The sequence below is a fragment of the Xiphophorus couchianus genome, chromosome 9 (genome assembly GCF_001444195.1).
Source record: "Xiphophorus couchianus chromosome 9, X_couchianus-1.0, whole genome shotgun sequence".
Lineage (NCBI taxonomy): Eukaryota > Metazoa > Chordata > Actinopteri > Cyprinodontiformes > Poeciliidae > Xiphophorus > Xiphophorus couchianus.
Window position 1 is genome coordinate 21,917,397 of NC_040236.1, and position 15,134 is coordinate 21,932,530.

General features: G+C 37.8%; 1 protein-coding gene across 2 annotated transcripts in view; it reads left to right on the forward strand.

Moving 5' to 3' along the window:
- shroom2a (shroom family member 2a) overlaps window positions 1-15,134 on the forward strand; it is a 47,516-nt gene that overhangs the window by 15,528 nt on the left and 16,854 nt on the right. Inside the window, exons 4-5 of one of the 2 annotated variants that reach the window (XM_028027250.1) lie at window positions 11,853-11,954; window positions 12,808-12,930. In XM_028027250.1, coding sequence (XP_027883051.1) covers window positions 11,853-11,954; window positions 12,808-12,930 — 225 coding nt within the window. The remainder of the gene's footprint in view (window positions 1-11,852; window positions 11,955-12,807; window positions 12,931-15,134) is intronic. The other variant, XM_028027251.1, reaches the window with a different exon arrangement.

Consider the following 15,134-nt stretch of genomic DNA (forward strand, 5'->3'; position numbering starts at 1 on the left):
TAGAAGACACTTCTTATAGTGTGTTGATCCTTGTGTAATTCTTTAGGTTTGTTATGTGGGTTAAATTGATGAATCATTTGTCAACAGAGCAGCCGTCTTACTATTGGCCTTGTGTGTGTGTGTGAAACACTGGTGGCATTGTCTGTCATTGCCATCCGCATTTCTTTTTGCATTCTATCATATCGTAGGGTAATCTCTGAACAGATTCGCTAGTACAAAGAAGTTCACTCACCATTTGTCTCTGCAAGGACAAGGCTTGGATTCTCACTTATTGTTTTAGTCTCAAGAGATACGTTGTTTGTAGGATCTGGAAGCAAGTATGAGGTATTGTCTATTTCCATCTCTGGTCCTTTTTGTTTTAAGAAACACGGTCTAAATTTAACTAAAGAAGGCTTTTAGATTTGCCAGATTGTCTGTAATATGACATTTTAGTCTTAGAAAGTATTTCTAAACCATTTTTAGTTGAGATACACTGATCTTGCTGTCTCTTGCCAATATCAGTTTTGGGTTTTTTTTGTTTTGTTTTTTTATTGTTTCACCTGCCAATTCTGTCAGATTCTAGTTTTTGATTCTAAAGACTATCACTAACCTTTCATATGATTTTAGTGTATCTAAGTACAGGTGATCAGCTGAGGTGTTTTTCAGACTGAGTACTCTGGCAGTTCTTAGCTTTGATATATCGAATCCAAAGGGGAAATAAATCAACTTTTTCGGTGTTTGACTTTCAAATCAGAGCAGATAAAGAGAAAATTGTTTGATTTTAACTACTAAACAACTGAGTCATATGTATTTGTAGGCAAGAAGATTAGATCATTCTGATTTGGTAATGATAATAATAATACAATGTAATTCTAAAACCCTTCTAAATTTGAAAGAAATCTCAAAGTGCCGCATTAAAGATAAAATGAGTAAAATGATTTCTATTCAATAAGAATAGAAATGTTCCTTGAAACAGTCTTCAGTCTTCAGTGGCTCTATGGCGAGGGTGTTTCAGAGCCATGGGACAGCAACAGCAAATGCTCAGTCATCCGACATGTGAACTTTAGTCCCGGTTGGCAGAGATGGTGAGTGTTTGAGTAACAGATCCCGATGAGAAGGATATTATGGTTGTCTAAAGCAGCAGAGGTCCAGGAGGATAAGGAGTGATGGAGAGCCCTGCTAGAAGGTTGTTGGTGACTCTGATCAGAGTTGTTTCTGTACAAAGAGAAGACTGGAAATCAGACTGAAATTTTAGAAATGGATTGACTTGCTTGAGTTGGTCCTTAACAACTTTTCCAGAACCCTTTACAGAAAGGATTGGAAATGGGATTTGTCACATCAGACAGAAATTTGAGATTGTTAGCTCCATGAAGATAAAAAATCCATACAGAAAGTTAACAGATTTAATCTGTTTCAATTACCTGCATTTCTGCTGACAGAGATCACAGCTGCATGTCTTGGAATGAAAACATAGATTTTGCAAACAGATAGACAATCTATGTGAAACCGAGTAGCTCCCCGTACTGGCGGACCTTTAGATAAGTCTCACTATTTTGGAGGCTAAAATATTCAAGTAGATTACAGAAAAATAAAGATATTTTAAAGAAAGGTATTGGTATTTAGTATTTTGTACTGACTGTGATGGGTTATGCTCCATGAAACACTTCTAAAGTGGCATTAATCCCCTTTCCTTGGAGGAATGTTATGTAATCCCACATCAGCTTTTGAAGGGTATGGCTACTAAAGTTTTAACTCAGGATGGTTTGAATAAATGTTCTGTCTGGCTCTATCATGGGCCTCAGTCAAGGAATTATTTTTACTTTCGGTGTTACCAAGAAATCTTGGTTAATGACTTTCTAGACAAGTAGAGGAATCTCAGTTTTCACATGATTTTTGCCTGACACATTTTTCTTTTGAACCTGTGGGAGGAAATGGATTACCTTCACAATACATTAAGCTGCTGGAGAGCAGAAGGCACGAGTGGGGGATTCTGGATATTTTTACTTTAACATGCTTGTAATTCGTAATGGAGTGAGACATTACCTTTCAAGGACAAGTCTTGTTCGTATTGTGTTTAGCAGTGTTTGAATCCCACAGGACTCTCCGTTTGCTCGGATTGTCTGTGTTGAGGAATTCCTTTGTTCGGCTCGTCTCAAATAGCATCTCCAGTCAGTCATTTCCCAAGGCCATAATAACAAGTCTGGGTCACATTTAGAATACTGCGAAGTGATAGTGCGTCATTACTGAACCTCAAAGCTTCACTTCAAGTCCAATTTCTCCTACTTGTCATTCAGCTGCAATCTCCTTACTTGCTTGTTGATGTCTGGAAATGTTCTATCCTCTGACTTTGACATCGCTACCTGTAGTTTTCTTGGAGCCCTGGGGCCTCATGCATACAAGAGTGTGCAGTTTTCACACTAAAACTTGGCGTACGGAAAAATTTAGAAAAGTGCGGCGCACAAAACAAATCGGATGCATAAAGCCGTGCGCACACAAGTGGCTGTGCATCTTTCCTTTATTAACAAATTAGGATAAAATATATCCTAATTTGCGGGATATAGAGCGCAGCTGGTGGTCCGCCCTGTCGCCACCCATAAACACATATGTAAATTAGTATAAATACCTGGAAGTCTGCCACCACATGAAGCAATAACCATGGCGACGTCCTTGTTCGAAGCAGTATAAGTATTTACAATAATAATACTTATGTATTTTATTTGAAAGGTGCTTTGAGGTATGTGGTATTGTAGGAAAATTATACTGTTTTGAAAAGAGGTAAAAGATGTAACTGAGAAAATAATTTCCAAACAAATAATTTTTCAGCCAAAGCTGTTTGTGTTTGGATTGTACCTTGAAAAACATAATTATACTAAAAACGAACAAACTTTTATAAACTTAAGTTTGCTCAATGCGAAAAGATGTATATCATTGTTTTGGAAAAAGAATGGCTGCAGCAGATGTTATCTGCCCTCCCTCTGGAAAAGATTACGTATGTATTAAAGGGCAAACAGGATCTGTTTGAGTTCATCTGGAATCCCTTCATTATGTATGTCAAGGATCTGAACATCTCGGAAGACGGTACAAGTGACTGAAGAACATGTTAATTGCAGTTCCCAAAGACAATTCTATTAGAGGACATACACTGTTGATTTTAATATCTCAATATAAAGATGATAGGTGGAATATGTGCTGGGTTGCATTAGAACCAGGATTGTGAGAGGCATTTGGTGTTTTTTTGTTTGTATTTTATTTTGACCTGAACAGCACTACTACTACTACTGCTGCTGTTACACTTTGCAAACTGTTCAAGCTGTTTGTCTAAACTGCTAAAATTCCAATAAAGATATTTTGGAGAGAAAAAAAGTGCTTTGAGGACACATAATGTCACCTCACAAAAATAAACATACATTTTAAAGAAAAAAAATCCAAAGAAAAAAAATAAAGAGATCCTGCAAGTGCCTGTTTGAACAGTAGAGCGTTCAGCCTGGATTTAAAGACAGACAGCGTGTCAGAGTCCTTTGAGTGGGAATGTGGACGTTTATTCTAAATAGTAGAATCATGTACATGACTTGTACATTTACAGAATAAAGATGTTTCATGTCCATAAGGCGCATTCACAAAGCGGTCGACTCGACTGAAGGATGACTGCAGCTGGACCGGTACCAGTACCGCACGGCTCTATAAGTTCTGCTTGGAGCTCCAGGATGATACGTCTGAGCAATCTAAACGCTCATAAACCATCATCAACATTTCCCAGCAGATCAATATGATCTCTAATCAATCGCTCCCTCTGAATCCTTCCATTGTCGATGTTCTCCATCAGAGCCAAAGCGCTCCACAATTACGCGCCTCACCTTTGCGCAGCTACTTATATACGTGTGATTGCATACACACCTTGATCACCTTAAAAAAAATCAAACCTGTTGATTATTTTTAATCAGCAGGTTTGAGTTCATCTGCTGATCCAGTTTTAGTGAGAATGAAATGACCCCATAGATGCATCTAAATAACTGAATGTGGTCAGATCTCGGTGTATGTAGGTGAGTTTTGACGCTTTGTAGTTTGATATTGTCCACAGAAAAGGTTTGCTTGGCAGCCACACATTTTCACACCAGCGAAAAAGTGTGCGTGTATTCACGCAAACTTTGCCGCAAAGTTAATTTTTATACATGCCGACTTTGTGTGTAAAATATGGCGCCGCACATTTTTTGTGCGCACGCACACTTTATGCATGAGGCCCCTGATGTTTTTCTTTGCTCTCCACCTCTGCCTGTGCACATCAAATGTTATTTGTTAAACATCTTCCCATTCAGCTGAAGGATAATGTTGGATTGTTGGAATGGTTATCGGAAAGTTGTCAGAACCTGCCCCTGTTTACAGGTGTGGTTTCTCTGCACAAAGCAAAAGGGCGGAGCTCGGTTTCCACACTTGTCCTTTTTGCACATGGTGACTCATGTGCAGTGGTTGGTGCAATGTCATTTTTGCGAGGGGAGGGGCAGAAACTTGTCACACGTCACATAGAGATCACATAGGTGTGGTTATATGTGGGAATGCATCTCACTCTCCCAAACGCCTTTTCAAAACTGCTTTGATCTTTTTGCTGTGTGAAGTTAAGTATCATTTTGTAGGGCTTGCAAACGTAATGACACCTCTTGAACCTTTACACATTTCACATTTACACATTTACCTTTACAGTCACAAACGTTGAGCTATTTTATCAGGATTTTTTATGTGATCAACACAAGCCAGAGTGTAGCTGTGAAGTGGAAGCAAGATCAATTCTAAAGTTTTAGAAAAAAAACAACCTGTGGAGCATTCATGTTTAGACAAAATGAGCCAGAAAGAAAGATTTAATTAACTATATTCAAACTAATATTCAAAACTGAAGCTGTTTTGAATGTTTCATTTACATTCCACTTTACAATTATGTACCACTACACTTTATCACATTAATCCCATTTGAAGTTTTTGCTTGTAAATTAAGAAATTCAAGAAATGCTAATATTTCTGCAAGGCAATGTGGATATACAACTTTTAAATCAATTTGATTGAAGGTATTTAGCATAAACATGAAATATGAATAGCTTGATTGTACTGCACAATTTATTTAAAGCGTATTGTCAGAATACACTTGAATTATCCTGTTGGATTTGGAGTGAGTTGTTGACTGTTGATCTGGCTAATAGTTTTAGCTATTCATAGTTAAAACCTTACAGAGCTAGTATCAGTAATTTAACGACGGCTAAACCTGATAGTTAATTTTTACTTCAGTAGACCGTATAAAACAGTGACATTACCCTTTTCTATGGTCGCTAAAATCAGACAGTTTATATTTTGTGGCGATGCTACACACCCATACCCTCATTAGATATTTACTGCTGCATGAATGATTGAACTTCTCACACCTGTGGCATTGTATTTTCCCCCTTCTGGAATCAGCATAAAAGTATCAGAGTGTCTTCTAGGTTTCACCTTTTTTTTTTTTTTTTTTTTTTTTTGCTGCTGGCACAATTATCTGCTGCTGCAAAGGTCAGTTTTAATGTTGTTGTCCTTGTAGCAACAAAATAAACATTCATACACACCAAGTGGCTGTTTTAGATTAACAAAAGCTTCAGCATTTCAGAGCAAAATCCAGTTATAGCAGGAAAAGATTACAGGGGTATGTTACAGTGTAAGCACTCAGTAGGGGTTCTGGGTAGTGGCTTACATTTAGCAAGCCTTATTTTTCTAATTAAGCTTACGCAGTATGTTTTGGAATGCAGATAACTAAATTCCTTTAAGTGGCTTTCTTAAAATTGTTAGTATCTCAACATAACAAATTATACTTTAGAGACTAAAGCTTTTGTTTTTGTAGTTTTTAGTCATGCCTTTATTTCTCCACCATGCCTTCAGGCCCTTTAGGGAAATGTTGACAGTGACAGTCTACTAATATTGGCTGCTTTCAACTTGGCAATGTACTGTTTTACTTTGTACATGAACCCATATGGAGTCTTTAGAGTAGAATTATAAATTATACAGATTTTTTTCCTCATGAATTTTCACAGAATCCAATAGATTTGTGAGCGATTTATCAAAGTTGTGAGAAATTTTTGTTCACTGGTTTTTATCATTCTTTGATTGACCAATGCTGATTTTGGTCAATTCTGATTCCTCTTTTAACCACTGTATAATGATATATATACATTTCCCTATCCTGCTATTTTGATCTGGCATTAGTTATTTATGTTGGCAGAAGAGACAACTTCACACAACTCTTGACTGTAACATCTTGCATTACCAATTTACCCTCTTTGTATCACCAAAACAACAGTCCCCATGTATATTCTCCCTCTCCCTCATTATCATCTTCCTGATAATGAAATGGCTAACTAGTTTGAAGCTTACCCTCTGTTACAGCTTTGACCTGGAAGAGTGTTGTAACGGTGAGTTTGGGAATGGTGCGCAGATTAGAAAAAGATTGGATTTTGAAATGCTGCGTGTTATGAGGTGTGAGTATGTGAATGTTGGACACAGTGTTTCTGGAATGTGTAAAATGCTGTTTCAGAAACTGTAATGTTTGGACTAGTTATGTCTAGTAATTATAATAAAATCTGTGTTGTTGCAGAGTTGTCTTTGATTTATTTTTTGCCATCTTCAGCCATGTTTTTGACTCATGCTTCATGTGTAACATTAGAAATGTTCTGTCATCAGGTAACGCCCATAAAAGAGTTGTAATGGGGAACGTAGCCCTCCGGGATCCAGAATCAGAGCCAAATCCTGGCTGACATCGCATATAAATATTTCACACCTTTTTGCCATTTTGACAGTTTTGTTAGGGTTGCTCACACTAATTATTTTTATTTTAGGTGCTCTAAATAATTACTTTTGAGGATTTTATGCATGTTGTCAGACACACAGAAGAATCCAATACAATTTGAGGTGGCATTTAACACATATGCAATGATACAGTTGGACGCGTCGTTCTCAGTCTGAAGGTTTCCAGGTGTTTCTGGGCCATGGGTCAGCACAGACAGCTCGTGACTTGGCAGCTGGTATGCCACTCAGCCCAGGAATGTGCCGGTCATTGCATGGTGCTCACAGTTCACCTCTCTCACCTTCACCATGACTGGTCTGATTGTGGGGTTAGCTGAAGAAAGGCCTTTGTGAGCCTCCCTAGGGAGCAAACAGGACCCAGCAGCTCACCTGCAAAGTGCAGGTTTGGCAGTTTGAACCTTAGCGGGGTTTTTTTCCTGCCGTCCAATACTGTACATGATGCTGCACTTTCCTCCGTCACCGCCATGCTTTTCAACCTGGCTGATAATTACCAGCTGTCTATCATTTTTCTTGACAGCATTCCCCCTTTCAGCTGAAACTAATAGGTTTAGGAGTGAAAATATGTGAAGGTTTAGAGTCTGACTTTCCGTAACATCTCAGGGGACACAGCACAAGCAGTGTTTCTAGATGGATTGCCTTTAGTTATTTTCTTTCTTCACAGTATTGAAACATAATGCTATTGAGGTTCTTGAAGAAAAATGCTTCCCCTGCAATAAGTTTTTGTGAACTTTAGTGCCTTTTCTGTCAGCTTTAGGTTGCAGTATTTCTACACTAATCTGCATCCCATTTTTTATTTTTTATTTTTGTCCATTAGAAAACGAAAACTGTGAACTGGAATGTTTTCCACTTTAAGAAGACAAGATAAAAACATGGGAATATTTTTAATTTCTTAGAAAAACAGTTGTGTTTTGTAATTTCTTATACAGTTATAAAGGAATATAAATTAAGAATTCTGAATAGATATTTACCTATTCAGCATGAGCACTTCAGGAGTATTTTCTTGTTATCGGTCAGGTTTAATTTGCACAAAAAATGCAAACAAATCTGTAAACAATGATCCTAGCATTTTTATTTGAAACTGAAAAGCTACAATTATTCCTTCTGCTTCTGGAATTATGTTGCACTGATTAAGGAGATGTAGAAAATGGAAGGTTATCTATAATCTTATGGAATGTTAATCAATTTTGAACTTAAGAAAAAAAAAGATTTTGAATAAATAATCTGATATTAACAAGGTAATTGCTCATACTGTCTTCAAGAATAGTCATCCTGCAATCAGCTGCTAAAAAGAGTCTCCATTTTTAGCTTACCAGCTGTATTTTTAAATGGTATTGACATTCTTTATTTTTCAAATCCTGACTGTTTTTAATGACCAAAAATATCCAAACGACATTTTTTTTCCTTTGAGGGAGTGAAAAGTGTCGTAGCCTTCTTTCATCCTGCTGACCAGCAGTATGCAGCAACAGGCGGCAACTGTTGCTCTGTTCAGAAAATTTCCAACAGTTAAAAATGTGTACAATTTTATTGTGGTTACCGCACTGTAATTAGTTTACTTGAAACCGTGTTCTTAGATTACAAAGTTGAATTTGATCATATCTACAATTACCAGTCAATACTTTTTGATATTGATCTGTGTTCACCAAGCAGAGGTAACAACCCCCGATGGTCAGCAGCTCCGCTCTTTACTGGATACTTTCAGGAAACCAAGCGCTCTCACACACTATAGATAAAGCTGTTGCCATGGTAATTGTTGAAATGCATGTGTGCCTCACAACAGGGGTGATGGCAAGACAAGAGTCCGGCATTTCATCCCCCCATTAGCATATTAGCCCCTTAGAACCAATGAGACAACGCAAGGAAGGGGGAATACTCACCGGGGACTGGCTATGACAATGGCCCTCCTCCCTTTTGGTGCACTTTTCTACCCCCTCTCTGGGGAAAGAAAGCCCCTGAAGAAAACCTCCCCTAAGTTGTATCTACTTCTGCTAGGAAAACTTGGTTTTACTTTCAGTGATGCCCATTTCAGGTTAAAATGTCTAAGTTGTCAGACAATGTGAGTTTGTAGGTAATGTTGGTGCTCAGACGTTAGTCCTTTTTATCTTGGTTTGTCTCTGAAGTATTGGGGCCATTATGCCTGACCAGCACATGGATGCAGCTGGTCCCACTTTACAGCTCAAACTAAATTCCACTTTGATATTGGTGGACTGCTTTTAGGACTTACATTTGTTGTGGTTGTTGTTGTTTCTGTATTCCTTCATCCACGTGTTTGGTGAGTCTGACTTCATCATTTATTTATTCATTTATTTTTACATTTTAACATTAAATAGTTTAAATCTACATCTCAATGCTGATGTTTTAGGTTGCCTGTTTATACATCAATGAATAATTGTGGATAACGGGACCTTCTTTGGTTTCCTTTGACCCTAATACTTTGTTATTGTTGTGAAAACCTTTTGTTTTACCTCTCAGTCTGAGGTCATCAGTCATTTAGGTTAAGTCGTGATCAGTAAGAATTAACATTTTAAAACAAATTGAACTTTAAAGGATTGCATATAAAACAAATGATGAGGTTTTTGACCTTTTTTTTTGTATTATGTGAATTTTTCTTTCTTGACTGCTCAGTAGAGCGTACGCTTGGTGTTCAGTCGGACTTCAAACTGGTCACTCAGAAAGCAATCTCTTCCCCTGCCCCCACTGCAGCCATCTGATTCACTTTCCTGACATATCTGTGCTTGCCCAGCTGTAGCCCTGACGATAGGCCTAATAAAACCAGGTTCATTTGCATACCAATGGCATGCGCCATGTGTGGTTAGCTGCCCCAGAAACAGGCCTGCAACGACACAAGGACGACTTGGGCTCCATGTTGGCTTGTCTTTGTCTTCTAAATAGGCCTTATCTCTAATCCTCAATTCATTTTATGGAATTGACCCACTTTACCGAGGCTTTACCAAATCTGTCTGTCTGAAAAAAGATCATAGGGTGTCAAAACTGTATTAATTTGATCCAAAAGCAAGAGTCATGTTTCCAAGAGAAACAAGCTGTTGGTTTGGACATTTCCTCATTACTTCAGTGAAGCAGCAGGTCCTGTTAACCTCACTTTTATGAGCAAATCTCCTCTTCAGTGAAAACCAAGGCAAGAAAACCTTTATCTACACTTCTGTACTACTGTAATGTTTTATATATATTCAACAGATTTATTGGCTGAATATTCTTCAGATAACTCCATTATAGAAATTGGAGCCTGATGCCCAGTAATCCCAGCAAAAAAGCTAAAGAACTCAAATGTTTTTGAAACTGATTATTACAATTTTGGTTATTAGTTCATCATTTGTCCACCACAAACTACCGCCACGTCCTCTGTGGCTGCCAAACTGTGTCAGTTTTTAGCTCGAGTGGGGGCAGAAAAGATGTCTGGCATGCAGACGACAGCTTGAACAAAGCGGTGAAGTGGCTGATCTGATTGTGAGCGAGATTCTGTACTCTAAGCCCCCCTGACTCATGCTGGGCCTGTGTTCCCCCAGGGACCATATGGCCGTCTGATTATAGCTCACCTCAGCTTCACCCTCCTCTGACGATGAGAGATGGTTGCTGCAGTTTTGCTGTTGCCTGTAAATTATCATGTCCGTCTTACCTGGACTTTCTCATTTGCTCCAGCTTAATTAACTGAACACCAAAGTGTTTTTACCAGAAGGGGGGGCTGTTACATAGAGAATGAGTTAATTACTATTCAGAATTACTGCATTCTGAATTATGCAGTAATTCAGAATGCAGAATTAGAATCATTTGTACTTAAGTAGGATATGTTTTTAACCTCTGTTTTGTTGAGTTGGAAACTTCTTTCTGCCAAGTTTATACAGGTTTTCTGTGCGATCTAGAATAGCATGATATTTGGTCCAAATGGTTTAAGTTTTGGATAGATATGGAAGCCCAAAAGAAGGAAAAATGTTTGTCTTTTGGTGCAATTTTCTCTTTTTCTCAAAGAGAAACAGCAAATATTTTTCACCAAAGCAAGTGGTTCAAATTCCCTGTATGTGTTAAGAGGACAGTTCATATAAAGCATTGTATGACCTCAGCTTATTCTGTAAATTTAGGGTGTTCTATGAAAACGTAGAAAAGAATATGTAAGCAGCTATGTGGAATACATAAAGTTGAATATTATAAATGTATTTATTCCAGTTTTATTTAAAATATGATTTTGATAAGATTGCTTAAATAAAATACTAAGCTTTAAAATGGGCATCTCAAAATCCAGTTTATATTAGAAAACTAGTACATATGAATAAGCAAAGCTTTTAAGTATCTGCAGTCAGACTGCCTTATGTCACTGGAGGTGAAAATTCTTAAAGAGATAGTTTTTCTGTTTTGTTTTTTTATTAACTTGACTTCTGTTTAGTGGCTATGAGCTGTTAGTATCTTGCACATAGCTGCTAAATCTCTTGCCATCCTTAATATAAAATTGATTGGAAAATAGAAATTAAAATGAATGGATTATTCCCAGAAGGTGAACTTAACTAGTCTGAACGGGTACAGCTCCGAAAACGATTTCTGTAATCCTTACAGATTAATAGTCCTTTAAACTCCTGTCTCATTTGCATAAATAAATTATTTACATATTAGTCAATAGTTACAAGGTAGGTGGTAGGTCTGCAGTTCATGCCAATGAATTTCCCATGGGAAACGCGTAAGAGATCTGAGGAAAATTCCTAACAAAGTTCCTGTTACAAATGTCTTAAATGGTAAAATGACTTTACTAAATGAACACCATGTTTGATTCCTTGGTGATTAAAACCATAAAACTTTCATGATCCAAATTATTTGTTTAGTTTTCCTTTTACAGGTGTTCTGTTTACCGTATGCATTTTGCAAAGCATCATCCTATTTTAGTTATTTATTTTCTTTGGCTGCAGATGTTAAATTCAACCAAAAGTATAGCGTCTTAAAACTGAAGCTATGTCCAACCTGTTAAGTGTTCACAAGCATATCAGCATTTTAGAATGTAAAATGGTGTTTGTGTTGTCCTGCTGGTGAGCCCTGTGTGTCTTCCTGCCCTTGCTGCCCAGGAATTTGAAAATGGTGGATATTGTAGCTCAGAAAATGCCCTCAGAGAATGACGTGCATGTGGCGAGAAGCTTTCTTACGAAGATTTTGCGAAGTTCCATGAGGTATGATTCTGTGACTTCACTGTAAAGAAGTAGTGCATATGTCCTGTCCACTCCCCCCCTCATCATGTCTGCCTTGTGAACGATACTATAGAACTCATTTGCGTAGTAAACTCCTTTGATATCAGCTTTCTGTCTCTGGGAATCTTCACCTGCATTGTCCTGTGATTCTTATCATTCAGTAAAGTTCATTCCATTTGTGTGGCATGCTTTTTCATCCAGATAGACGTAGAATGCTTTTTGTTTGTAATTCTGAGCAAATGTGTTAAATTGTGTTTTGTGTTTGCCTTGTGACATGCTACCTCAGAAAGAACGGCTTTGAAGGGTATGTGACTTATGGCTAACTATCATATGCACAAAGCTTCTGAAACAAATGTAAAATATATCACATTTCTTCCCACTGTGACTGATGGAGTGAATAAAACATATGACACATCAATGGTTTAAAGAGTTTGTTTGGATTTGTTTAAAAAGCTGTGTCCTTACAGTGCAACATACCATTTATTTGAAATCTCAACTCCAACGTCTGGCCTTATGAAATATCCATTTTCAGAGCTCAGACTGCTCAGGCATCCAGGTTTGCAAAAGACCTGTATGAGTGTACCAAAGTTTAATATACTAACACATACATCATCTGACACCTCAAAGCAAATGTGTTTTTAATACATACTTGTGTACTCAATTTAAAAATTGTAAGTCAAACTCATGCTCAAACTTCTCACAAGGCAACTATTGTCTTATTTTTGAACCTTTATATTTGCTGATAAAGTCAACATAGAGTGGTTTATAGATGGAAAAACAGTGTTTTTCATCAGACTGGTCTGTAACCCAGTCTGTGTTTTTGCCCTCTCTGCAGACGGAATGAACCCATAAGCAGGCCTCACTCCTGGCACTCCACCAAGTTCAATGAAAGCCAATCAGAAGCTGGCAGAAGGCAGTCCCCGCCCACCACAGTGTGGCACCCCAGATATGATGCAAGGTAACTGAGATTTAGTGGTTTTGCTGCTGATTCTGAATTTGGGGTGTTTTTTAATTTACAGTACACAATTTCATGATTTTAGTTTTCAGAATTTAGAGTTGATTACTTCTCATTTAATTGTTTTACACCAACAACTATTGCCTCAAACTTGTATTTTTTCTTTTGAGATGACATGTTGGTGTATGGACCTTACCACAAGGGCTGCTTTTGTAGAATGGCTGATGCCCATTCTACGTGGTCACGTGTGTGGCCGTCTCACACACACACTTAGCTTCCCGTTAGCTAAGTACAGCATAACGGCAGAACTGATACAACTTCTACACCTTGAAGCCTGTCTGCTACACAGTCTTACGTTAGCTAAACAGATCAATATGCAATGTGTCTGTATCTGACATACACTAAAGATTTTATTTTAGCAGAAAAGGCTTCAAAACTGTTACTCGTGTTAGCCACGCTAGCACCAAGTACAGCTAGTCAATCAACCATCGCTGTGTTCATTGAATCAAACCTGGAAACTTGATATGTAACGGACTGAATGTTATGTTTTTAACGTAATCTTTGCTCGTCTTGCGGGGCGCAGGCGGTTGCCATGGTAACAGGTGTGCTTAAACTACAGAGAGAGAGAGAGTAAAAAGGTACCAGTGGTTTTGAGTTGATCACCTGTTCAGGTTATTTTACCTTTGTTTACCTTTGCTGTGGCGCATTACAGCCGCTGTAGTTTCTAAACGTTGGACTAATTAGCTCTTTCGTTTGTGAGTTTACGTCATTCACAACAAACATCAAATAGAACAAATATATTTCATAAAATTTTATCAAACAAATGGCTTCTACCGCAATAATTATGTGAAATTAAATTAATTATATCCCAACTTCAGAAGATTTTCCTTTACCTTTCCAGAGCTCTTTGGTTCCTCCTATCAGTCTGTAGCTTCTCATATTGACGTCATCAAACCAAATTTCAGATCTACCATAACTGACTGACACCTGCTGGCCTCAGGTTTGCAACCAGCTTGTGACTGAGAAACCAGTAACCTCCTCCCAGGTGATGACATGAACTGGTTAGTTCCTCTGTCCATTGTAGTAGCTGATATATTGAGAAAATCCGGTAGAAATGATGCACTAACCGAGTCATGTTTACTTAGAAACAAAGCGCTGCAAGGCTTTGCTTGTGAGACTTCCGGTCACGTGGGTCGGTTGTGGGCAGAGCTTGGTAAGGTCCATTCTGATGTCAATAGACCTTACTGAGTTACTCTAACTAGGCATGGAGCAGTGTGAGAGTCTTGTGGTGCAAAAATATGACATTTGCACAGGACATCTATATAGAGTATTAAAAATATATATATTATTACAGGTAGAATTGTTTCTTTGGGAGTATTTATTTATCATTATTTTTATTTTGATGCATACATGCAGTAAAGAATCAAATAAACACCCTCTACATTTTGCGATAGTTTACAAATCCCTATTCATTATATATGTTTTAACAGATGATGTGAGCTCTGCTTAGCCTAACAGACACATGCTCTAAGGTAGTGATAGTGGTGTGTAATTACAACCAAAAATAACAGCCAAAATTGTCTCTCCCAGCAGTGTGCAGAAACAGGACAGGCAGCAGTTGAAGTAGCATTAATTAATGTTCCATATCATCTGATTACTCCGGCATATTCTCTAATGGAAATTCCTGTTAAAGTAACTCCAAACAGTTTGAAGGAAAATGTTTACGGGTTTGAAGCTGTATCTTTGTCAAACCTTTGATTACCTTGATACCAGTAACTGGATAGTGTCCAGATCTTAATGAAAAAGTAAAATGTAGGGTGTCTCCTCATGCTTAAAAAGTTTAAAAGTTTAAATTCATGTATTTAAATTAAGGCCTTAAAATATCTTGAATTCCTAAAATATAAGTCCGCCATAAATATATTAATTACATGTCTTAAATTTTGCCGTATATGTAGTTTTTTATGTATGTAGTCGGTAATTAGCTGCTCTCTAGCTTTTAGTGTCCATCATGTGTAAGTGCAAATTTACCCCCAGCTGGCTACTTGGCTCACTTCTGCTGCCAACCCATACGAGGTGAGGTGTATTCTGTGCAAAAACAACAAAAAAAAAGTTTTAACTTTGGGACTATGGCGGTAAGGCTACAGAGAGCCATATGCAGTGTGAGAATCACACAGTCACTGCCAAGAGCCCCAATCAGACCCCAGAAA